The sequence below is a fragment of the Bos javanicus genome, chromosome 2 (assembly GCF_032452875.1).
Source record: "Bos javanicus breed banteng chromosome 2, ARS-OSU_banteng_1.0, whole genome shotgun sequence".
Lineage (NCBI taxonomy): Eukaryota > Metazoa > Chordata > Mammalia > Artiodactyla > Bovidae > Bos > Bos javanicus.
Window position 1 is genome coordinate 121,479,915 of NC_083869.1, and position 24,881 is coordinate 121,504,795.

At 52.0% G+C, this 24,881-nt stretch overlaps 3 protein-coding genes across 10 annotated transcripts; all 3 read right to left on the minus strand.

Annotated features, from left to right (window-relative positions):
* Positions 1-56: 56 nt before the first annotated feature.
* On the minus strand, positions 57-2,964 carry IQCC (IQ motif containing C). Of its 2 annotated transcripts, none has more exons than XM_061389272.1 (5): positions 2,860-2,964; positions 2,148-2,291; positions 1,674-1,938; positions 1,334-1,452; positions 57-1,213 (listed from the first exon to the last, which is right to left on the minus strand). In XM_061389272.1, exons 1-5 carry the CDS (start codon positions 2,899-2,901, stop codon positions 377-379), a joined length of 1,407 nt encoding a protein of 468 aa, XP_061245256.1. In that variant the 5' UTR covers positions 2,902-2,964; the 3' UTR covers positions 57-376. The 2 variants fall into 2 exon arrangements, with proteins under 2 accessions (XP_061245256.1, XP_061245245.1); XM_061389261.1 differs by having other exon boundaries at positions 2,635-2,916.
* Positions 2,965-3,190: 226 nt separating this feature from the next.
* CCDC28B (coiled-coil domain containing 28B) lies at positions 3,191-5,958 on the minus strand. 4 transcript variants are annotated; one of them, XM_061389459.1, is made up of 6 exons: positions 5,795-5,958; positions 5,529-5,615; positions 4,485-4,651; positions 4,195-4,388; positions 3,957-3,979; positions 3,191-3,382 (listed from the first exon to the last, which is right to left on the minus strand). In XM_061389459.1, exons 1-6 carry the CDS (start codon positions 5,956-5,958, stop codon positions 3,328-3,330), a joined length of 690 nt encoding a protein of 229 aa, XP_061245443.1. In that variant the 3' UTR covers positions 3,191-3,327. The 4 variants fall into 4 exon arrangements, with proteins under 4 accessions (XP_061245443.1, XP_061245449.1, XP_061245430.1 ...); XM_061389465.1 differs by lacking the exon at positions 5,529-5,615; XM_061389446.1 differs by having other exon boundaries at positions 4,195-4,651.
* A 5,866-nt stretch (positions 5,959-11,824) lies between these two features.
* Positions 11,825-24,480, minus strand: TXLNA (taxilin alpha). 4 transcript variants are annotated; one of them, XM_061389228.1, is made up of 11 exons: positions 24,301-24,480; positions 23,612-23,821; positions 22,417-22,755; positions 20,562-20,653; positions 19,808-19,978; positions 18,277-18,471; positions 17,131-17,250; positions 16,799-16,873; positions 16,194-16,286; positions 15,800-15,895; positions 11,825-15,100 (listed from the first exon to the last, which is right to left on the minus strand). In XM_061389228.1, exons 2-11 carry the CDS (start codon positions 23,787-23,789, stop codon positions 14,774-14,776), a joined length of 1,686 nt encoding a protein of 561 aa, XP_061245212.1. In that variant the 5' UTR covers positions 23,790-23,821; positions 24,301-24,480; the 3' UTR covers positions 11,825-14,773. The 4 variants fall into 4 exon arrangements, with proteins under 4 accessions (XP_061245212.1, XP_061245195.1, XP_061245204.1 ...); XM_061389211.1 differs by having other exon boundaries at positions 24,342-24,474; XM_061389220.1 differs by lacking the exon at positions 24,301-24,480 and adding an exon at positions 23,925-24,161.
* Between the last annotated feature and the right edge of the window lie 401 nt (positions 24,481-24,881).

Consider the following 24,881-nt stretch of genomic DNA (forward strand, 5'->3'; position numbering starts at 1 on the left):
CAGGAGGTCCCAGAAGCTTGTCCTGACCAGGGGCAGAAGATAAAATACAACCAGGCTCAGAATCTAACAAAAACCTTTATTCTCCATCTTTATTTATTCTCAACCTTTATTCTCCAGCTTGACTTGCCCCAGGTTGCTCCCTATCCCCAAATGTGGGCTGAGCCACAGGCAGAGGATGAAAGTAGCCTCCTGCCTTCTCCCTCTACTGGTGCCAGCTCTGTGCTCCAGCTTCTCTTGGCCTCACTAGCCACCAACACCCAGGAGCAGGGGCAGGAGGCACAACTGGAACCAGGGAACTAGGATGAGGTCCTGTCTCCCTCACTGCCCTTTCATAGCATCACCCTTTGGAACCTGGTCCTCCCTGGTTCCCCAGGGTCTAGCCTGCTGGTCCTGTTTTCCACTGTCTGCCCCTCCAGTGATCCTCTCCTGTGTGGTCTGACCCTGTGGACAGTTTCTCAGGTGGCCTTGACCTAAATGGTACAGCCCTCTGGTTTTGCCATCCTTCATGGCTAGATTCACTGGGGGTCCTCTCTATGGAGCTTTTATCACTGGGGGTCTGGCCCTTGGGTGGTTTATTCTTCCAGAGATCCAGGCCACCATGCTCTGCCAAAGACCCATCCCAGGTGACATGGTCCTCTGAGATGCCCAACTCTTGCGGCACAGCTCTTTGCCAATCAAGCTCTTTTTGGCATGGCCCCCTGGGAGAGTTGTCTTCAATGTTTGGGTCCTTATGGAGTGTGGGCAGCTGTGTCCTGGCCTTTCCAGGACAGGAGCCCTTAGATTTGAGCTCTTTGTGGCTTTCATCCTCTAGAAGTGTTGTCAGCTGCAGGCAGGTCTCTCCAGAGATCTCTTCTCCACAGTCCAGCTCTTTAGTGAGCCTCTTCCCTGTGGCCTGGTATTCCGACGGTGTGGGCAGCTGTGGTCCAGGCCATCTGTAGGATGGGTCCCTGTACTTGGCCCCAGCAGTTGTTTTATCTGGAGTGGCCAGTCCTTCTGGGAATTTGTGGGCTTGTGATCTGAGCCTCCAGCAGGAGGCATCCACATGGCCTGGCTCTCCAGGGGTCCTGCCTCTGTAGGGCTGGTCTTCCAGTGGTGGGCCTGGTTGTGATCCAGCTTTTTCACAGCTCTGTCCCCCGTGATCTTGGCATAAACTGGGCTCATATCTGTTCTGGTTCACTTCTGGGGATCTCAGTGTTTGTTTGAGAACTAGGTACTGTTAGAGAAAAGACGAGACACTGTACCAGGAAGGACTGCTTGGGTCTGGCAGGAGGCTTTTCCCTCACCCCCACCCTTGGCTTTAAATGTGCAAAAAAGGCTCCAAATTAGTGCCTACCTCCTTACGGCTATTGATGGCCTGTTGTAGCCACAGCAGCTCCATGGCCAAGTGGCTGCGGTGGTTCTGGAGCTCCTGGAGCTCAGTCTGGCTGTGGGACAGTCCTGGACCTGCAGCTTCTGTGAAGGAGAACGAAGGGAGAAAGCCTTGAGGGGACAGGCACTGGGCACTGGCCTAGTCCTTAGACCCTGGCACCTTTCCCCTATGCACCCATAAGTCGCCCCCAACCAGAAGGAGGGAAGAAAGGGATGCAGCTTATCTAGCACAAGCCTTCACTTTTCAGATGGGAACGCTTAGGCCCAGAGGGCAAAGGCCTGCCCTGATCTAGGTAGAGGTGTACCTGGGTCGTTCATCCTTGACACGTCTCTGGTCTCTTGGCTCGGTTTCCCGGTCCTCCTGCTCTGCTCATCCTGAGACCAGGCACTGGCATCTCTGCAGGGAAGACTGCTGGCGTTTGTGAAGCTCTCTCCTGACTTCTTCAGTATCATATCCTCCCGGATGGTCTCTTTCTCAGTTTCTTTACATGCGAAGCGGCTCCATAGTTCCTGCTCTGGATTTGGTGCCCTCTCTCCAGTGGCTTTCCAGGTCTGACAGGATTTTGCCTTCTGAGAAATCAAGGGTGTGAGAGCCCCAAGGCTAAACCCTCCAAGGATCTGGACATTCTGATTTAGCATACCAATTGATGAGGACTAAGGATTGGGGTTTGAGGAGGTGAGTCTGTTCCTTTTTCCATTGAGGAACGCTTATTGGCAGGTAATGTGGAAAGCCCTTGCCCAGGTCCCTCTTTATTTTTTACCTCTAGGGTGTGTAGTACCTTTGGGAGAAATCGGGGCCTGGGAATCCAGCCCTCAGTCCACTGAAGCGTGCCCAGATCACCCTCGATCTCTTGTACAATAGCTTCATATTCACCTCGAAGACTCTGGAACTGGCGTCGGACCAAGAAGCCCCGGATGCAGGCCTGGTGTGGAGAACGAGGGGAGAGAAAACCCTTATCACTGCAACATGGGGATATCTTGGGGAACGCTCCTGGAGAGGTTATCGCGTGACTGCAAGAGGGGACCCGGCCCCGGGGAAAGGACAGGTGACACTGTGCGTTGGGGCTCCGGGGATTCGAGGGAGTGAGCTGGACTGGATCCAGCACAATTCTTCGACTGAAGGCCCTTCCCACCCTTTCCCTGATCCCGTAGGAGCTTGTGGTGGCGGTGGGGGTGGGGGTGGGGGACGCGTGAGGATCCGTGCTGCTGCTGCTAAGTCGCTTCAGTCGTGTCCTACTCTTAGCAACCCCACGGACTGCAGCCTACCAGACTTCTCCGTCCATGGGATTTTCCAGGCAAGAGTACTGGAAAACTGCCTTCTCCGAGGATCCGTGGGGTCCCCACATTCTTCAGGCCGGTGGGGTGGGTCAGTAGCTTCGGACATGGGCACGCGGGCAGGTTACTAGACGTGAGAGCCTCATCTGGTCCATAGGTCCCACCCAGTCTGAGAACCCGTAGAGGGAAATCACAGGCAAGCCTCCCGCCCCGTACCTGCAGCGCCGTCACCTTCCGAACCAACCGCTCCCGCTCCATCCGGGCGCAAACTGACCCGCCCGGCGCCTGCGCAGTGCGTCACCGGCCTGCGCCGCGGGCCGACGGGCTCAGGCCCCGCCCCGCCGTCTCCGCGGCCTCCTTTGGGTTCCGGCCAGGACCCCACGTGAGCGGGTGCTGTTCCTACACACCCCGAGCAGCCCCGGAGAATCTAACTCCCCGAGCGGGACCTCCCAAACCAGAACTGTGTTGCGCAGGGGCGTCCCTGCGAGAGCTGGGGCCCGGGCGCCCCTGACGAGTAAAAGGCGCAATGAGAGAAGACACAGACCGCTTTCTTCTGGTTTAATTCCATTCAGTGCCCCCCTCTCCCATAGCACCTGGGGGGGCGGCGAAACACCCACTCAAGTCTGTAAGAAAGTCACAGTTTGAAGGAAATGAGAAGGGACAGTCAAGGCCTGGGTCTTACACCTACACAGCTGACGGCTCCTCCGGCTCGGCGTTCTCGGCCAGGTGCAGCTTCTGTCTGTGCGGGTCAAGGACTGTGATGCTCTGGACCCCAGGTCCTTCCAGCCCTATTGTCCCAGCCTGCACAAGCTTAGTTTCCCCAACTGTGCAAAGGGGCGGGGGTCAGGGACTCGGGTGGTCCGTGATCTAGGGTTGCAGCCCTTGCTGGTCCCTCTTGCCAGGTGCCTTACCCCCTCACTTCTGGTTTAGATCATGCAGGTGTGTGTGCACTACTTCTGTTAGGACTAGATGGGAGATAATCCAATCAGTAAAAATAATTGTTTAGTGCTGAAAGAATAGGGAGACATCAGACAAGCTTTGTCATAGATTGGTGTAAGCTAAAGTGGCCTAAAAATATTTTGGTAAGTACGTAGAACATAGTCCCTGCAACCACTCTTCTTTCACCTAACATTTGGGGAATTCTTTCTGCACCTCTACCAGGGTAGGGGGAGTTTGGCGCTAATTCTGTAGGACTGAAAGGGGTGAGGACATTGGTTATCTGTAAATATTCCTGCAGGGTGGTAGGGAGGCGGAAGCTGATTTTATATCTGGGAGGGGAGGACACCCACTGTCAAGTCCCCTAGAAAGGATACATAGAATTACTAAGATCTTCCAGCTGTCAACAGAAAGAGAAAGGGGGGTTTCTGTAAGGAGGGGCACCAGGCCAAATTCTGGATGTTCTGGGGCTCAGCTTCTGGTGGGCATTGAGAGGCCCAGAGCTTTTGCCTCCATGCACCCCAACTTTTTCACCTAGGGGCCAGGAATGGTCTTGGAAGCATGGTGCCTACCCCCTGATGCCCTCAGGAGCCAAAGCCCCCAGCCCTGACCCACATTGCTAAGCAGCTGGTCCAGGTTGCGGTCAGCCATCGTCTTCTTCTGCTCCTCAGGCAGCCCGTCCGTCACCCCGTCGTCCTCTTCCTCCTCATCTTCCTCCTCTCCACACACATCTAGGCTGAAGTGCAGCCGGGCCAGCTTCTCCTGCATCTCCCGCACGTGCTCCAACTGCTCAAAGGAGCATTCCTTCCCTGGACAGCACCTGTCAGCTCTGGGAGCAAGCTTGGGACCACGGTCCCAGTCTCGCCCCCCGAGACCCAGCCCTCCAGCCCCACCCCAGGACTCACCGAAGGCCTGCAGCCGGCCTGAGTGGAAGTCGTTGAGCAGGTTCAGCAGCCCCCCTTCCATTTCATAGACGTCGGTCACCTCGGTCAGGAAAGAGTGCTGCAGGGGCGTGCCTGCAGAGCCGCCTGCACCTCCTGCCAGCACGGGGCGGCACTTCTCCTTGCCTACCCTGGGTGAGTGGGCATGGCCATGGTCACAGGGTGGGGGAAGCCAGGTACCCCAGGTCTTTTGTGCCATCTGTCTATGCACTAATTCATCTTTCTATCTACCCATCAACGTAAGTGGATATTTGTTCTTCTGACCCTGTCTGGGGCACTCGGATGCATTAAGGGAAGCAAGTGGATGAAGAGGGGTGAGGGTGAGAGGTCAGAAGAAGTCATTTTCTTCCAGTGGTACAGCCAGAAGCACGCCTGGAGCAGGGCTCTTGGGTTCCTGTCTGAGCCCTCACTCATTCCTCCTGTGATCACTTGGCCTTACTGGTCTTCAGTGAATTTGGGGACAGTTACTTCCTTAGTGCCATGAGAGCCATTTTACCGCTCCCAAAAACATTTTTCTGTCCCTCTTGTATATAAAAACCATTTTTTGAATGTTCCATTGCCCACAGGAGAACACTGAACGACCGTCCCAGCTTGGCCTCCATGCCTCTCCAACTGTACTTCCTACTATTTCTGTCCCAGCCCTGGGCTTCAGCTACGCTCACTTGGCCGTGTCCAAACGTGCCTCTTAGGCAGGTGGTGTCAAAGGCACAGGGAAACATAGTAATCAGAGGAGGAATGCGTGTTTAGTGGCAACACCTATAGGGTAGACACATTACAGGGTAGGAGGCAAGTTTTCAATCATTAAAAAAATTAAGTGGAGCATTCAAATTGTTTACTTTTTGTATCCCCTCACCATTTCCTGCCCCATGACACTCCGGGACCACCAAACCACTTTGTGATTCCTGGAACCTTGCAGGCAATATTTTTCTTCCATACTTCTGGCAGGCAGGCCCCTCAGCTTAGAACAGTCTCTGTCTCCAGTGTGCCCAACAGCCTTCTCTGACTCACCTCCTAGAAGTCTGCTCACTCCCTGCTCTGAGGTGCATCATCACACTGGGTGAGCCCTGTGACCCACCTGGTCTTTTCCCAACACACCTGAAAGTAGGGACTGGGTCTGAATTCTCAGGGGCCAGTGGAGGGAGGGGGAGCCCCAGGGAAGGCATGGATTCCTGCTTAGTAATTATAGGCTAAGCCCCCCTTTACCTTGCTGCCCACAGGGCTCAGGCCAGAGTTAGGGTCCCTCCCTCCTTGCCCTACTTCCCATCTGTACCTACCTCTTGAACTTGGTCCGCTGTTTGGGGGATGGCAGATGAGGGAGTCCCAGGGCCAAGGAGCCACTGTGGCTGGTGGGCACTGGGACCCTGCGTAGTGTGCCTGGGGGCTGGGCTGGCTGGGTCAAACAGGGCTTGGGACTCCTTTTCTTCTTCTTGTCCTCCATTGGAGGCTGGCTAGGCCTCAGGCCCTGGGAGGGAGGCGGCCCCGCTGAGATGGTGTGGGCAAAGCCATCCCTCCCTCCAGCTATCCCTGAGAACTGCACAGGATGGCCCCAGGACCTTCTAACTATCCCCCCATTACTCCAGTATGGGCAAGGCCAGGTGCCAGCACCTACTGCTGAGATCACAGCTGTGTAGTCGAAAGACCTGTGGCCCAATCCAGGTCCCCTCTGCCCTCGAGCCTTAGCCTGAAACCTAGGTCTTGCCTGAAAGGAGTGGACCAGACACTATTCTCAGCTGCAGCTGCTCCCGGGGTTTCCAGTCCCCGTAGCGGAGGGGGTGGAGCCGGCGGAGGAAATGTAGGGGGAGTCTAGGTGGATGTGAGCTGGCAGGAGCCCAGCTGGGGATTAGGGGTGTTTTAATTAGACTCCGGTTCTATTCAGCAACTGCCTGGACAGACCCTGACGAACCTCAGCATGGAAGGGGATCAAAACGTGCATGGGATCACCTGGGAAGACCCCATGTCGAACCCCTAGAGGATGGGCATCAATGGTTGAGCTGGCAGGGCTCAGTCCCCGCACTTAGACACTTGGCATCCTCTCTTCCACCCCACCCCCAACGGTAAACACCTGGAGACTCCCGTTAGTTCCCTGGGACAGACTTCCAGCTGCTTCACCCTCCCGAGTCGGGAAGTCCCCTCTTGGCTGCAGCTGTAGTCAGAGAGGGCCGGGTGGTCCGGCAGGGCAGCCGGCAGCCTGGGCCTCCAACAAAGGCTGCGCCGAAGCTCGCACCGCTCGGCCTCCCTCCCGGCCCGCCCCCTCGGCTTTCAGGTCCGCGGAGGTCCTTCGGCCTGAGGTCTGGAGGCCCTTTACGGGGTTTCCCCAAGCTGCTTACTTCCAGGTTCCACCACTAAGCCCGACTCCGCACTCTGGGGTGGCGCCTGGGGCATAAGCGTTTAAAACGGCACGAAGCCGGCTGGCACTGAGGGGGTGTGGTGCTGGGGAAACAAGCGCGTCAAATGCGTGGCCCAGCAGCAGCTTAGTCCAATTAGAGACGCGAGAGAAGAATTACAGCGGGAGCCCCAGCTCCCCAGGAATGCGTGGCGGCGACCTGGGATCTATTTTCCACAATCAGTCTCTAAAGTCGCGTGCCAAAAAGATCTCTCAGCTCGGGAGCCAGGATCCGAAATGAAGCGAGAGATCAGCGTCATTCCGCCTCTGCACCCACCCCCAAGGGGGAAACTAACCTGAAGATTTAGGGTCTGGAGTGATGCTTCCGTGCGAGTTCCCTCCGCCCTCAGCTCTCTCCAACAAGGGAAAAGGAATGGGTGGACGCTGAGCTCGCAGTAGGTAATTTGCATTTAAAGAGAAACTGACCTTTTATAGAGTGAATGGAGTAAGATGGGAGGAGCATCTCCGTATTTATTAAGTTGTCCCTTTCACTCGACTTCACGTCTCCATTTGAATTAAGGTGATGATATTGGTTATGTGAGGACAATCCAAAAAACCCTTTCACTGCCTATCAGTTTAAGAGAGAAGCTACAATCCCTTGCAAAATGGTGGAAGCTTTGTCAGAAATGGAGGAGAGAAAGAGGTGGGGAGCTGGGAGATAATGAATGAATGCATATATATATTCATATAAAATACATAAAAGATGATGCTGTTAAAGTGCTGCACTCAATATGCCAGCAAATTTGGAAAACTCATCAGTGACCACAGGACTGGAAAAGGTCAGTTTTCATTCCAATCCCAAAGAAAGGCAATGCCAAAGAATGTTCAAACTACTGTGCAACTGAACTCATCTCACATGCTACCAAAGTAATGCTCAAAATTCTCCAAGCTAGGTTTCAACAGTATGTGAACCAAGAGTTTTCAGATGTTCAAGCTGGATTTACAAAAAGGCAGAGGAACCAGAGATCAAATTGCCAACAACCATTGGATCCTAGAAAAAGCAAGAGAGTTTCAGAAAAACATCTACTTGTGCTTCATTGACTACGCCAAAGCCTTTGACTGTGTGGATCACAACAAACTGGAAAATTATTAAAGAGATGGGAATACCAGACCACCTGACCTGCCTCCTTAGAAACCTGTATTCAGATCACGACAAGAAGCAATAGTTAGAACCAGACAGAACAACGGACTGGTTCCACATTGGGAAAGGAGTATGTCAAGACTGTATATTGTCACCCTGCTTATTTAACTTATATGCAGAGTACATCATGCAAAATGCCGGGCTGGATGAAGCACAAGCTGGAATCAAGATTGTCAGGGGAGAAATATCAATAACTTCAGATATGCAGATGACATCACCCTAATGGCAGAAAGCGAAGAGGAACTAAAGAGCCTCTTGATGAAGGTGAAAGAGTGAGAGTGAAAAAGCTGGTTTAAGATTCAACATCCAAAAAACGATCATGGCATCCAGTCCCATCACTTCATGGCAAATAGATGGGGAAACAATGGAAATGGAAACAGTGACAGACTTTATTTTCTTGGGCTCCAAAATCACTGCAGATGGTGACTTCAGCCATGAAATTAAAAGACACTTGCTCCTTGGAAGAAAAGCTATGACAAATCTAGAAGGCATATTAAAAAGCAGAGATAGTACTTTGCTGACAAAGGTCTGTCTAACCAAAGCTATGGTTTTTCCAATAGTCATGTAGGGATGTGAGAATTAAACTATAAAGAAGCCTGAGCGTTGAAGAACTGATGCTTTTGAATGTGTTACAGAAGACTTTTGAGAGTCCCTTGGACTGCAAGGAGATCCAACCAGTCCATCCTAAAGGAGATCAGTCCTGGGTGTTCATTGGAAGGACTGATGCTGAAGCTGAAACTCCAATACTTTGGCCATCTCATGCGAAGAGTTGACTCATTGGAAAAGACCCTGATGCTGGGAGGGATTGGGGGCAGGAGAAGAAGGGGACAACAGAGGATGAGATGGCTGGATGGCATCACTGACTCGAAAAACATGAGTTTGGGTGAACTCCGGGAGTTGGTGATGGACAGAGAGGCCTGGCGTGCTGCGATTCATGGGGTCGCAAAGAGTCAGACACGACTGAGCGACCGAACTGAACTGGACTGCAAGGAGAAACCTGTCAATCCTAAAGGAAATCAATCCTGAGCATTCATGGGAAGTACTGAAGCTGAAGCTCCAATACTTTGGCCACCTGATGGGAAGAACTGACTCTTTGGAAAAGATCCTGATGTTAGGAAAGATTGAAAGTAGGAGAAGAAGGGGACGACAGAGGATGAGATGGTTGGATGGCATCACCAACTCAATGGACAGGAGTTTGAGCAAGCTCTGGGAGCTGGTGAAGGACAGGGTTGCCTGGCATGCTGCAGTCCATGGGTCAAAAAGAGCTGGACACAACTGAATAACTGAACAACAACAAATATGAAACACAAAAAGCAGCAGCAGAAAGAAACTGCAAGAGAAGACAACCATCTTTCAAGTGAGTCCAGGTCCCCTATTATGCATTTTATGTATCCTTTTTTTTTTTTTTTCATATCGCATTTTATTTTTTTTTAAACTTTATATAGTTGTATTAGTTTTGCCAAATATCAAAATGAATCCGCCACAGGTATACATGTGTTCCCCATCCTAGACCCTCCTCCCTCCTCCCTCCCCATACCATCCCTCTGGGTCGTCCCAGTGCACTAGCCCCAAGCATCCAGTATCGTGCATCGAACCTGGACTGGCATCTCGTTTCATACATGATATTTTACATGTTTCAATGTCATTCTCCCAAATCTTCCCACCCTCTCCCTCTCCCACAGAGTCCATAAGACTGTTCTATACATCAGTGTCTCTTTTGCTGTCTCGTACACTGGGTTATTGTTACCATCTTTCTAAATTCCATATATATGCGTTAGTATACTGTATTGATGTTTTTCCTTCTGGCTTACTTCACTCTGTATAATAGGCTCCAGTTTCATCCACCTCATTAGAACTGATTCAAATGTATTCTTTTTAATGGCTGAGTAATACTCCATTGTGTATATGTACCACTGCTTTCTTATCCATTCATCTGCTGATGGACATCTAGGTTGCTTCCATGTCCTGGCTATTATAAACAGTGCTTCGATGAACATTGGGGTACATGTGTCTCTTTCCCTTCTGGTTTCCTCAGTGTGTATGCCCAGCAGTGGGATTGCTGGATCATAAGGCAGTTCTATTTCCAGTTTTTTAAGGAATCTCCACACTGTTCTCCATAGTGGCTGTACTAGTTTGCATTCCCACCAACAGTGTAAGAGGGTTGTATCCTTTTAACAATCCTGAAGGAAGGTAGTCATTGTCCCGTTTTACTAAAAGTCGACAATATTCTTTTGAGGGTAATACCACTCCCTCCAGAGCACCCATTCTGGTAGGCGATGGGGGTATATTCAGCCATTCATGAAATGACAAGACCAAGCCTACCCTCTCCCCACCCCCAGGCCTAGGGGACACGTGTGGAGAGCATCAGGTCAGAGCAAAACCAGTGCGATTACCCAGCATTTAACACCAGTCCCCAGGAGGGAAACCTGAGTATCTGATGAAGGCTCAGCCAGCGCTGCTGAGGCCAGATCAATGGGGCAGCTATTAAAAGACCAGTCAGAGGCTCCTAGCTCAGGTCTCCTGAGAAGCATCTGATGCAACAGGAGGCTGCCCTGCAGTCTCAGATAACTGCCCCAGGACAGCACACCACCACCGCACTTACCTACCCCTCCCCTCACCCCACCCCCACTGAGCAGGAGCATATTTCTTGGGCCTGGGCCTCACTGAGTTCCAGAGGGGTGGGCACCCTTTCCAAAGGCACCTCACTGGGGCTCTTTCCCAGGTGCTTCTAACATCTAGACTGCTCCAGAAGGGAAGACATTAAGACTTCTTCAACAATCAGTGTGGACACATAAGCCTGTGGAAGCCTGGAGGGAAGGACACTTGTCTCTGCCATGTGGCGGGTATTCATATGTAATCCTTTGGGCCAGACCAGCCCAGGTGGAGAGACCAGGATGCTGGGTGAGGCACCAGTAGTATGTCTCCCTTACAGGAGTCTCAACTTTTACACCTCGCCTCGGGTGGGAGAACAGGAGTAAGAAACACACCCATTCATAAGCATGAAGTGCAGCTTCTGATCTTGGGATGGAATGCATGAAATCAAAGGGACCTGGAGGTTCCTGTGTATTCTCTTGGGTGGGCCAGTGCCAGAGATACAACCCACGGTGGACAGGCCCAGTGGCAATGGCGACAGCATCCACTCACCTTAATTTGGGCCCCACTAGTTGGCCTATGCCACTCTAGTCTCCACTCTTTGTGCCTTTCTCACAGACTTGACTGATTCGTAAACATCAGTGGTTCCTTCTCTCTCGATCTAGCCCAGATTCCTTAGCCTGGCACAGTGGCTCATGGTGGTTTGGCTGGGCTCATTTCCTCCCACTACCCTCCAGAGCACCCGCTTTGCCAAATCAACCACTTCCTCACTGAATGTCGAGCTTCCACTTGCCTTTTGGGTCCTAAGACTCTTCTGGGATCCAACTCTATCCCTTTGGTGAAGGGAACAGGACCTCTTCTCTGCTCCCACAGCACAACCAACTTTTCTGTATCCAAAAGCACCTTTCCCCCTCACTAGCCCATGAGCTCTCAGAGGCCAAGTTTTGATGGGAAAAAATCACATGTATCTGATGAGCATCATGCCAACTTGGCCAAGGGCTCTGCTCAGGCAGCTGAAGTGAACCTGCTAGTGTCCTAAGCCTGCGGTGACTGCTGGAAGGCAGGAGGGCACTCTGGAAGGTGCACCATACCAGGGCAGAACCAGAAATGTCACAGATCTGGACACAGCAGTGATGGCCGGATGGATCCAAAAGTAGCAAAGGACCACGAAGGTTGGGAGAGAAAAAGTAAGGCAACAGACTCTTTATTTAATGTGGTTTTAAAATACATCAAGTCCCTGGCTGTTGTGAATACCAAAAGGAGACAAAAAAGCTGTCTGCACAGCTTCAAACAAATCTGGACGGCCAGGCTGGGCCATAAGGGAAGCAGTTACAGGGACAGAAGGCAGCACCCCTCCCCCAGGCAGGTGCCTGGCTGTCCCTAGGGTGACCTCCTCTGTGCTGTGCAAGGTGGGAGGGCTGGAGCAGCAGCAGGAGAACCACCTCAGCAGGCCTGGGCCCTCCCCTACCGACACCAGGGTGGGGGCGGGGGCGGGGAAATAACCATCCTTTACAGACATAACATTCTCTCATAGAAAGTGCCTGAGCGCAGCCCATGGTCCAAAAACCTCACAGAAAACAAACTTTTTAAAAAGTGCTGCTGCCACCTCTCAGAATCTGGTGTACACGAAGCTCTCAGCTGGCCAAGACCCTGAACACAAGTTACTGTCAGCAGAGCCTCACCCACGGTGGTCCCCTAGAGGAAAAGCTAGCAATCTAAGAAACCAACACAGCTCTTGGTCCAAAAACTGAGGTCATGGGCATGAGACCTGCCCCAGTGAGGAAGGAACTGGCCTTCACTCATGGATAGGCCACTTCTTCATCTGGCCCAGGACCCTGGCTGGTGTGGGCAGCACCCAGGAACCTGGGCTGACTTTGGAAAGCAGAGCAAGCAGAGCAGCTGTAGTGATTGAAAAGATTTGGTCAATGGAGACAATGGGACCCCACCTACAGCCTGGCCTGGATGGCTACAGACGGACGGCTGAGCTGAGAGCAGAGCTCCTACCCTGCACAGCTGGGGCCACCTTGCTCACCAAGCAGCTAGACTTGGCTTCTGAAGACTGTTAACTTGCCACACCATACTGGGCTATGGCAGTCCCCTCCCTGCCAACACTATAGGCTTTAAGAGGTAGCTGAAGTGGGGCAGGTGATCCTGTGGGCCACTGCAGGCCTCCCTGCTCTTTGAAGGGGGCAGGCAGAAACTTCTGCCTCTTCCCGTGCTTCCTTAGCCCAGCAAACCCTGTTGGCAGCTCTTCTGTTCCTCAGCAGAGCAGGATCTCAGCCAGAGATGGCAAATAGGTCTCAATACTCACACTGGCTGCTGGGGGAATCTTGAGAAATGAGGGTATACCAGGAATCTAGCAGGAAATACTCAGAAGCAGATTAGTGGTACCACCCATGGATGAAGAGGGGAAATGGCGTGTCATTCATTTGCCATCTCTGGTTTAAGTCCTAACGTAATTCAGGAGTACTTCACACTTTTTATGAACCTTATCACCTGAGGGATTTAAGAGCTGTTAAGAGCGGGCTATTTGTGGAAGATGAAAGGAGCTATAAGACAATGAACTAACTTCAAGGAAATACAGCAAGAAGCAAAAACTCATCCACTCAATCCATCTTGGTCTATGGCTTCCACAGCTACAATGAAGCTGAGGCCCAACTGGAGATGGGATTATGGTACCCCCAAACCCAGCGTACCCCTGCTTCCTGATGCAAGACTCATACATTCTGCTGTCCCAGAAGTGTTTTGTATAAAGACTGGCTAATGCTCTGGCAAGTTTGCAAACTGTAGGTTTTTCAGAGTACAGAGTGGCATGTGTGAGGGGTGGGAGTCGGAATAGAAACAGACATAACTATCTGTAGCCATTCTGCGGACTTCTGGGGCTCAGTCAATGGCTGAGTCTCATTCTTATCCATTAGCTGTTGGACAAGACCTGGGGGGTCTCACACAGAACAAGTAGGATGTCAAGGAGGGCATATCTCAGCTCTTATTACGTGGGTAACAAAATCAGGGCAAATCTCAAAAAAGAATGCACATTGTGGGCATGGATATATGAAGCAGACTCATCAAGCCAAGGGGACGGTTGGACCCAGGGCCCAGCATCTGCCGCGTGGAGACAGTGATGGCATCAGCAGTGGCCGCCCAGGACTGAAGCCACTGGTAAGCTTGTGGCAAAGCCATGGGGACCCTTTCCTTTCTCTTACTATAAATAATCTGACTTCATCAAGCAGGAAACCTAAGCACCAATGTGGCAAAGGTGCCAGGCAGGGTGCTGAGGCGGGTGGGACGCTAGAGGCCAGGAACCCAGGCACCACTGGTAGAGCACCCCCTCCTCCTCAGAAGAGCCTCAATACAAACACTGTCATGTGCAAAACAAACACCAAGGAAACCAAACCCCAGACCTTCAGAAAGAATCCTTTGGGTGATCTCTTGTCCGTCATTTGTGCAGGCTAGAGAGGCACCTGTGAATGATAAGGCTACTGCGAAGCATCATTGGCCTGGTCCTGGCACCACCAGCACGCAGGGGAAGCGGCACCTGAGGGGCTCCCTACCAGCACATCACCCTGCACAGAACACGCTCCAGGTCCCTCGTCCTAGGCAGGGAAGCAGTCTGATCACCGGCTCCGAGTGCTCTGTCAACACTCTGCCTGGAGACCCCTTTTCCAGGTCAAGGGAAGCAAAGGAGCTTCCAGGGGAGCTAGGAGAGCTGGAGCTGCCCAAGTCCCGCTAAGAGAAACACAGTCATGGCCTGGGTGTGTCACCTGTCATGAGCTCTGAAGGGCAGGGAGGGAGGGGTGAGCCTCACATCGGGCAGGGAAAAGCTCAAGACACTTGTCCTGCCAGCTTACTGTGACGGCAGCTCCCCTTTAAGACGCTTCGGCTCACAGAAGAGCCACTGACTTGATGTGTACACACCCTCACCTGTGACGCAAGCCCGTAGTACACTTACAGATATAAATGTATGAGGCCTTGCACATATGCCGTATGTATGCAGAACTGACCCATAAAATCCAAAACTGCGGAGTCAGATGTCAGCCAGGTCAGAGCACCCTGGGCCTCAGCGGTGGGAGCCTCGCACAGGCCGGGCCTGGCTGAGCGGCTCGCTCCCTTCCCAGAGCGCCCCCTGGCATGGGCACCCTAGGCGGTGATGGAGGTGGGTTCCTGGGGCCCCGTTTGGCCTGAAGGGTCTGTGCTCAGTGCTCCGGGGCAGCAAGGAGCTTCTGTGGCTCTTGGGGAGCTCGGTGTTTGAACCCTAGGCCCCTCGCTGCCCTGCTCCTTAGAGGCGTTGGCAGCCTCTGCCCTTCGCTCAGGGCCACTGTCAGTGAGGGGAGCCTGGCCGCCAGCACTCAGGTCCTGCACCCTCTTGTTCAGGTCATTGCGCTCTGACTGCAGTGCTCGGCACAGCTTCTCCAGCCGCTGGATTTTCACCTGCAGGCCCTCCAGCTCTTTGTCCCGGAGTGTTTTCTAGGGAGAGAAATGGGGCCTTCAGTTCCATATAATCAACCACCCACATACTGCCACTTGGTAGAAAACGTTCACCATTCACATTTTAACAACGCTGGGCACTGGCCAGAGTCAAAAGCTGGCCCCTTTCGAGTAAACAGTCCTGGTTTATGCTGAGACATGACTGCCAGCTGGAGACAGGTGTGGTATAGAGAAGGGGCATGGCTTGGAGGTGATGGATTCCTCTGTTTATTCACCAGATGGCCTTAGCAAGTGCTTGGCTTTTGAGTCTGTTGCCTTATCAGTTAGCCTGGACTACTAACATCACCTCACAGATCTTGAGAGAGCTCAGTGAGCTGGCGCATCCACACACGTAGCAGGGTCTGGCACACAGCAGCCTCTCCATCAATTACTTTCTCCTCCTTCACCTCAAGCCACAAAATCAAATTATCTGCACGGCTCTGCATGCCAGCTGCACACACACCGGCGCCGCTTGCTTTTCCCTCCTTTCTTCCATTTGCTCTCTTTGCTTCCACTACAGACCTATCACTAAGCTCACTACCTCCCTTGAGGAGACAGCTGGTGCCTCTGGACTTGGACAGACATGCGCATGAATCCCAGCTTCACTTGGGGCTCACTGCATCCTTCTTGGTAGAAAGTACAGGAAAGGGCCAAGAATTTCACAGACCCCCAGCCCGCTGCACACCGTACTCAGCCCACCTCCTCGGCCATCTCAAGCAGGGCCTTGTTGCTGCTCTCCCACCGGGACCGGTACATGGTGGTTTCCTTTTCCAGCTTCTTGATCTTCTTAGTCATCTGGGTTATATGACACATAGAAGGAAATGGTCAGGGGGTCAGGTGATTTGTGCATCTGTGTCTCCAAGGTGGGAAACCGTCCCAAGGGGGCGAGATCAGTGCTTTCTGAGCCACCTCAGGGTGTATCCAGGTAAATACGCCCACTCTTACCCCTCTATGGTATCAATCACATGTTACTGTAAACGGTGCCACATGAAGCACTCCACGGATGGGGGCTTCCTGAAGGCAGGCCTCGTGTTCAATTCAGAATGAAGCTGCTTGCACCCCCAGAGCCACCCCCAACCTGGACCACAGTTACCTTTTCCATCTCCTGTTTGAATGTGGTGAACACCTCACTACTTTTGGAAAGAGTGTTCTGGAACTCCTCAAACTTCTCAGTGTACAGGGCAAGCTGGGTGAGAGGGAAGCCCACAGGTAAGACTGGGCTTTTCTGGAGGGCACTTCTGGTCAACACACTCAGACCCACCCTTAGCCCTCTGACCCAACAGTTCTGTTGAGATACCAGTTTTCCTTAAAACAAAACAAAACCCATCTATTTGGAAGGATATAATCTAAAATGTTAAGCCTAAAAAGTAGGACTGGGGGTGATTTATGTATTTCCTGTAATCTTCCTTTTCAAACTCTTCTTCCAGAATGAAGTCTAATTTACATAATTAAAATCACCTGTCCTGTCTCCGCCTCCTCAAAAGGAATACAACACTTTGGACCAGGAACAAGTCCTTCTAGCTTGCCTTCCCACCTGGTCACCACCACATAGGTGCCAGCCAGGTCCAGAGAGAACAAAGGCTTGGCAAGGTCACACAGGAGTCAAGGTGGGCCTAGAATGAGGGTTCCACTTCCCTCCCCCAAGATGGGGCTTGGCTTGGGGACCATGGAGGCACGTGGGAGGCTACATAGTCTTACCTGCTGTTTCAGGTGGGTCTCCTGCTGCTTCATCAGCTCGCACATCCTCTGGGACTCCACAGCCTCTTTGAGGAGCTATTTCAGGACCCCAGACAGGGGTCTGATTAGACAGGACCCCAGATTCCATCAGAAGCCCCGAGAGGCTGCATCTGGACTGTTTTAGCCATACGCACCATGACCCCCCGAGGCTTCCTGCTCTCAGATGGTTTCTGAGCTAGCAGTGCCCTGGCCTAACCAGACAACAACCTCTCCCGGGCACACCTAACTGTGAGCTGAGCCAGAACCCGACCCACCTCCTTCCAGAACCCCCACCCCTGGGGCCTGAGCCTCACAAAATCCTTCTCCCGCTGGTGCCTCTCCTCTGCCTCCTTCAGCATCTCCTGGGCCTGCTGGAGCTTGGCGTCCACCAGCTGCTGCTGCAGGTCCTTGTGTTTGAAGACTTTGTCAATGTGCTGCAGGAAAGCATTGTCGGGGTGGGTGTGTGGTTTCCATCTGTTAGGAGCTTTTCTTAGGGAGGCCCAATAGCTATAGGAAGCTCCACATGCAGAGACCAGGGGACTGCCCAGTCTCCCACTTCAGTATGACATGCTGGACTCCCATGTGTCCCATAGGTTGTGGGCCTCAAGTCCCTGGAAGGTCTACTTCCCAACCTCACCTTGTTTCTTTCCCACTGAGTTAGTCTGGCATGAACGGGATGAGATCACCTCCCAGGAAGCCAAGTAACAGATACACTCAAACCTTTAGCCTCATTACTCCACTGGACTGAGAACCCGCACTTTTGTAGCCCAACTCCCTAGTAAATGGGAGTACCAGGGGGAAAGGAGAGGGAAGAGGAAGAGGGCCCTTCACTTGGCCCACAAGGGCCAAAAGACAGTATGCAGGGACCCAAAGAGAGGGATTCGAGTGCCTGGGACAGCAGTCAACACCAGTCAAGGGAGTGACATCCTGCCCTTTCAGGTGGTGGGGGCAGCAAAGCAGCAAGTAACTGGAGGGCACAGCCCCTAGAGTCGATCACTGAACACAGTTCTAGCTCCTACCCTGTGATTCCAAATTCTAAAATACTCTGAAAACTGAAATTGTCTTAAGTAGGCATAAAAAATTGACCCATATCACTGTAGGGCTAATTATACACCTAGGTGAGAATACTCAGAAGTTTAACTACATAAGCATTAACGTGTCCGATTTGGGGTGCTGCCACAAATCCCTGCTGGGGTGCAACAAAATACATGATCCGTGAATATAACTCCAGTCTAGAACGTGGACAGTTTTATTCCAAAGGACATCTGGCCCTACAGTTTAGGACAGGGCACTACGGATACAGCTGTGTGGTCACAAGCAAGATTCCTCTCATCACCTCAGTTCCTCATCTAGATCCCTCCCAAGGTAAGAAGGGGGAATGGGTGAAGGGATGAAGCCCGGAAAGTGCTGCCTGGTGCTGGCACCCACCCAGACTCCTCAGTCCCCTGGCGACCCCTCACCTCCTCCCGCAGCTCATATTGCTCAATCAGCTTCTTGAGCCTTTCAGCCAGCTCCACGTTCTCCTGGCGTAGCTTGGAATTGCGCTCATTGTGCTGTTCCATCTGCAGCTGGATGTCATTCAGCGTCACCTGGAAGTGCGAGGTCACTTCCTTGCGTTTCTCCTCCTCCTCCCGGGCCCGCTGCACACCTTCTTCCTGGGCAGAGAAGTCACCCCCAGCTCCATCATCCACCGCTTCCAGCCTCACAGGGCTCTCCCACCAGTCCATGGATGCTTTTTCCCAGTAGCCCTCCCTGCTCTCCCAGTGAGCAGTAGCCAGGCTCTAAAGAGATGTCAAGCAATGGGGGCTTCTAATGGACCCCTCTGTAAACAGGTGACATCAAGCCAGAGACTCCCTAGAAAAATGTAGGTATACAGGTAAGTGCCTTTCTAAAGAAATCTAGATCTCCTGAAGCCTACTCATCCTGGTCTCAGAATAAGTTTGGAAGGTCTATTAGTCTCAGTTAAATGTGCTTTTATCTGTGACCCCCTCACACTGACCAAGTAGTTAAAATTCAGTTATACCCAGGGTTGGTAGGGTTGTGCAGAATTAGGCACTTGGACACTGTTGGTGGGAAGGCAAGATCTACTAAAATTAAAATCTGATACTTTTTGACCTAGACATTTCACTTCTGAGATTCAGCCTATGGATAAATCCTATATAATTAGCCAGGGATATATATAAAAAGAACTTTCACTGTAGCTCTGTAACAGTGAAAAACTGGAAACAACACAAAACACACTAACTAGGGTACTGATTAAATGCAGTATATCCATATAATGCCACTGTTAAAAAGAATGAGGCAGGCTTATATAAATGATAGGGAAAGATGAGGCACTGAGAAAATGGAACAGGCTATGAAACAATACATGTATAATAATTTCATTAAAAAACAAAACTATGTTACGTTTTATACTCAGGAAACTTAGACGGCTATGCTTAAACTTACATATAAGTAGGTTTGTTTCCCATCAGTTTCTATTGGGGCTGGGGTTGAGGATGGTGGGCAATAATTACCTTTGATTTGTTAGACTTTTGTCACCTTTTACTCTGTCATATCTATATTAAATTTATAACATTTTAAAACATACAGTAAAACTGAGCAAAACAAGTTGCAAAACATGCATACTGATGCAAAGGTTTAAAGAAACACAAAGGGTACATTTAACGATATGGAGGTCACAGTACTGACCAAGCCTTAATCAGACTGACCCACCCTAGGTGAAGCGCAGCAAGGACCAAGGCCTGACTGACAGCCCTCCGGGAGAAGAGCTGCTCCCCTGGACTCTATGAAAGGACAAACCTGAAGCCCCTCGTCCGGATTCCCTCAGCACCTTAATCTTTACCTCACCTAATACAAGTGCACGTCAAGTGGTAAAGCAGCTCAAAGCACAGCGTCACTGAGGAAATCTCTTTCTATCCCAAAGCACATGCTCCTTTTAGGGGGAAAGCTACTGAAGACAAGTGAGGTCAGGAAAAGTGGATGGCCCACCTTGAGGGAGCGGTTATGGCGCTGCAGCTCACGGCAGAGGCTCTCGAGCTTGCTGCGGGCCAGGACGGCCTTGCTGTGCTCGCCGCGCAGGTGGTCCTTCTCCTGCACCAGCTGGCTCTGCTTCTTCTGCAAGAGCTTCATCTGCTTCTGGGAGTTCCGGTGCTCTTCCAGCTGGAGACAGGGACAGAGGAAGAGCTGCGTGGGGACTCAGGGTCTCCAGAGTTGACCCAACTCCAGCCATTGCAGCTCAGGCTAGACACTACGATGGTGCTTCACACATTGCCCCAAATAACCCCAAGGGCCCCCTATCAAGGATACAGAAATGGACGCTGAGGATCAACCAGCAGAGGCTCACAGCCAGCAGATGCCAGTTTCTCTCCAAGCTGTGCCTCCAGATTCAAAGCTTGTAAGACTCTCCAACCACATTTGCCCAACTCTCAGGACACCTGTGTCCACAGACCAGCCCACCTGCTACCCTCTTCCTTATATACAGCAACAGATCCTGATTCCCCATTTCTCTCCTCAACATGATTCTGAGTATCATGTTGGCCTTTTCGTTATTGACAGATAATCCTTCTGCTTCCTGGCCTCAGACCTTCACCTCCTTCTTAGACCTGGTCCTTTCCCAGCTCAGCTCAGCTCCTCTCCCATAAGCCTATTCAGGGCCATAGGAAGAAATATAATGCAACTTGGGGTAGTTAAAAATGTGCCAAGCTCCCAGGGCAGGGAGGGTGTGTGAAGGGGGAGCACTGACCAGCTCAGCATACTTCTTGCACAGAGCTGCGAGCTTCTCCTCAGGGGTACTCAGCGTGTTCAGCGTCTGCATTAGTAATGTGATCTCCTTTCCTGCAAAGCACAGGGAGCAAAGGCATGTACCTCCTTTTCTGGAGGCCCCCTTTGGGTCTGGGCCCACTATTCTCGCCTATCAGACTTTTCATTTCTGTTTGCTGACCTGGCTGCCTTCCCTGCTCTTTGGTGTGCTTCAGGAGCACTGGGACCCACTCAGTTCTGCCCACCAGTACAGCCCCAGTACCATCCTGAGTGCCCACCACAGAGGACACACTCAACAAATACTTGTTCAGTGAAGGACCGAGGGAGTTCCCTGACAGTCCAGTGGTTAGGACTCCACATGTTTACTACCAAGGGTGCAGATTCAATCCCTGGTCAGGGAACTAAGATCCTGCAAGCCACGCAGTGCAGCCAAAACAATCAATGAATCAATCCACCCATTACACAAAGATCTTTAAAAAAAAGAAAAAAGAAAAAAAAAAGAATGAGTCTCTATGAAATCTCAGAGATGAGCACCAGGAGTGGGAGAAAGAAAACTGCCTGCTCTACCTACAGGTGAAAAAAAGGCATCCCACCTGTGAATTCAGTGCTGTTTCAATGCAAAGAAGGGCTTCCTTGGTGGTTCAGCGGTAAAGAATCCGCCTGCAATGCAGGAGACCTGGGTTTGATCCCTGGGTTGGGAAGATCCCCCCGAGAAGGAAAAGGCTACCCACTCCAGTATTCTGGCATGGAGAAGTCCATGGACTGTATAGTCCATGGGATTGTGAAGAGTCAGACACGACTGAGCGACTTTCACTTTCAATGCAAAGAAGGCCCTTCTGAAAAAGGAAGGACACAAAAGGAATAGGTCTCCTCAAGAACACTGCACTCCAGTCAACACAGGCAGCCAACAGTGTACTTTAAAAGGACTATACCCCTGCCAATAAATAAACATACCTTTCAATATCTGATCGTAAGATGAAAAAAAAAAAAAAACCCAAATGCTTCTTTAAATTAGAATAACAGGGAGGGGATGGGGGAGTAGTGATCCCGTAAGATGTGGGTATAATATCACCTTTGCTTCTTTAACCCACTCACTCTCCATCCCCACCCAAGTGACTTCTCCACTGCCTGTGCCTGAGTCAGAGGGGGCCACCATGCACAGCACTGTGCCAGGTTCCTGATGTGTCAACCCCTGGAGGCTCTGAGAGACCAATGCAGAGAATGCAAATCGTTGGCACACAGGCCAAATCCAACCCACAGATGGGTTTTGTTTGGCTTCTATCCTATTAGTTGCCAACTGTTACAAATCTAGAGATTTCACCTAACTCTATATTTTTGGCTAAAAAAAGCAGCCAGCTACAGTTCTAACATACTATCAACTCACTGGGACCACGTGGCAGTCAAGCCTTTGGATAAAGGAGGCATTCTCTTGGTCTCCTGGGGCCCTCTGGCTAAGCTTAACTTATTTGAGTTTTCAACTCTGGTCTAGTCCAATTCTCTTACTGTGTAGAGAAGTGAAAACTAAGGAACAGAGAGGAGAAACGTCTTGCTTAAGGTCACACAGCAAGTTAGAAATGGTGATAGCACAAGATGCCTACTGATGACTCCTGCTTCCCATCTTCTCAAACAGTATATTGGACTTTGGTTTGCACTTGTTCCCCTAATGCAATGAACAACCGCACACCTCTACGTGATGGCCCCACTGTCCTGGCTTTGATTAGACTATGTCGTTTGGCAGCTCTGGAAGTTGGGTTTCTTCTCAATCCTCGCAGAGCAGGCTAGCCCAGGTATGTCAGGTCCAAACTCCCTCCCCTCACAAGTAGCTGTTCTCTGCTCACCCAGACCCTTGGCTTTCTTCTTCTCCTGTGGCCTTCGGTGGTCTCGGTCTACGACCTCATCACTGGTCCGGATCTCGTCCGGGCCCGGCTCCCCCTTGGAGATTTCCTTCTCACCATTGACTACTGGAGTCTCTGGCTCAGGCTCCCCATTCCTTGAGGCATAGGTCCGGGACTTCTCTGCATCTTCGGGTTCAGCAGGCTCACCCTGTGCCACATCCTCACCTGGGCCCCCTTGACTGTTGTCCACGCAGTATGTACTGAGGATGTCTTCCAGCTGGCGGCTCAACTCCTCAGAGACATCACGGAGGGCTCCAGACTGAGCACTCTTGGCTTGTGCTCCTACAGGAGAGGATGAAGGGCAGAGAGGGAAATAAGATGATTAGGCTGCTGGTTGGGGTTTTTCAGGCCCAAACATACTGGTTTGGGTTAAATGTTGCCTAAATTCTCTAAGCCTCAGTTTACTTCCCTATAAGCCAATTATTTCTCACTACTGCCCAACCACGCTTGTTTTGAGCATAAAAGAAATCAAGTAAGCAGACCATCCAACACACAGGGGTGGCACCATGTAGCAGGAACTCTACATCTAAACTCTAGTCCATTCCCTTCTCCACCCTGCATGTTGCCTCTTGATATTAAAAAAGTTCCAGGGAATTCCCTGGCAGTCCAGTGGTTAGGACTCTGGGCTTCATGGGGTAGGAGGAGGTTCCATCCCTGGTAGGAACTAAGATCCTCCAAGCCACTGGGTGCTGCCTAAAAAAAAACAGTTCTGGAGGAGACAGTGCTTTGGGAAATCAAGATTTCTCTTTACTTTCTTCAACTAATAAATCCTTCCTTCACTGGTTGAGGGAAAAAAAAAAAAAGCACCAGAAATGCCTCAAGTATAAACATCAATTACCCATTGGTGAATGAGGTGTTTCTAACCTGGATTTGCTGGTTGGGAGTCTCATCTGACTGCCAACCTCAACCTGACTTAATCCTGTCAGAGCCTTGTCTGGAGGTCTGCCCCTGTGCTTTGAATGGGAGGCTGTATCCACTCCCCAGCGCCTGGGGGTGCTTCGCAGACTCAGCGCTGGCCTCCTCTCCACATTTCCTCTCCGCTGGGTAAACAGTGGCCTGGGCCTCTAATTCCAGAAGCTAGACCGGCGCGCCACAAACTCCTCCCCCTGCGCATTGGAAAAGCAGCGCTGGCACACACCCTCTGCCTTCCCTGCAGCCTGGCTGGTGGAACCTTCAGCTTCTGTCGCAGGAGCCGACTGGCTGGGCCGCCCCTGGGCTCCCTCAGGTCCTGCTTCCGGTTGCCCCGGAGTGTTTTTGGGGTTGGAAGTGTTGCCTGATTGCTTGGAAGGCCCATTCTTTTTGTCTTGGTTCTTCATTGTAGTTTGCAATGTCAGGTTAGGAACAGATCCTATAGAAACAAACACATTGCTATTTTCCAGACTCTTGAAAAGTTCTCCTCAGCCTGGATCAGAAATCCCAGTATCAGGGGGCGCGCAAAGCTTGAAACAAACCGGCAGGTCTTCACCGGAGGGAGTCAGTGGTTCTCCCAGTCTCTGGTCAGTCCGGTGTGCCCAGTCAGGCCTCCTTTTTCCAGCAGTCACTTCCCAGCACAACAATGGCCCACCACAGCCCGCACGCGGAACAGGCTCAAGGCCCGGGACTGACGTGGCGGGACGCTGGATTCCCGGTTCCTCCCCGCCCCCCAGGCCCCATGTGGGCGCACCCTGTCGCGCGCGCGCAGCCACCCACGCCCCGCGCGCCCAGGAGCCGCCCGCGCGCGCGCGCGCATGCGCACAGGCCACAGCCCTGCCCCCCCACCAGGCCCGAGCCCTCACATTGAACCCGCGCGATTCCCCGCACCGGCCAAAACCATCTGAGCCCACAGACCCTCTGCTCGCGTTGTTCCCCCTAGCCGCCGCCGTACGCACCCCCACCGCCGACGCCCCGACGGCTTCGCCCGCTCTGGCCTCGCACCGGAAACCCTGGATAACTGCTGCCGGCAGAGCCTCCTGCTCGCGCCGCAGCCAATCAATAGCCGGCGCTAGCGCGGGGCTTGCTGGGAAAGATGAAGCGAAGGCGGCCTCCGAGGAGGGTGAGTTGGAAAGGTGGGGGAGGGAAAGGACTACGCGTCCCTCCGTGCATCGGGGCTAACCCCTGACTCCCAAGATGCAATAGGGCTCCAGTCCTCGGAGCCGCAGACCCAGGAGGTCCGAAAGAAGCCAGTCATTCTACACAAATACTCACGTCAACCTCGTTTCTATCACGCAGAAGCTATGATTCAGCTCCTAGAGCCTTTCGCCTGGCTACTTTTTTCTGCACGCCTCCACTACCCCGTTCCCTTCTGCTGTGAACATCTATGTGTGTGTGTCTGTGCTTAGTTGCTCAGTCGTGTCCGACTCTTGCGACCCCACAGATTGTTTGCAACCTGCCAGGCTCCTCTGTCCATGTGCACATCTGTGACTGTCTAG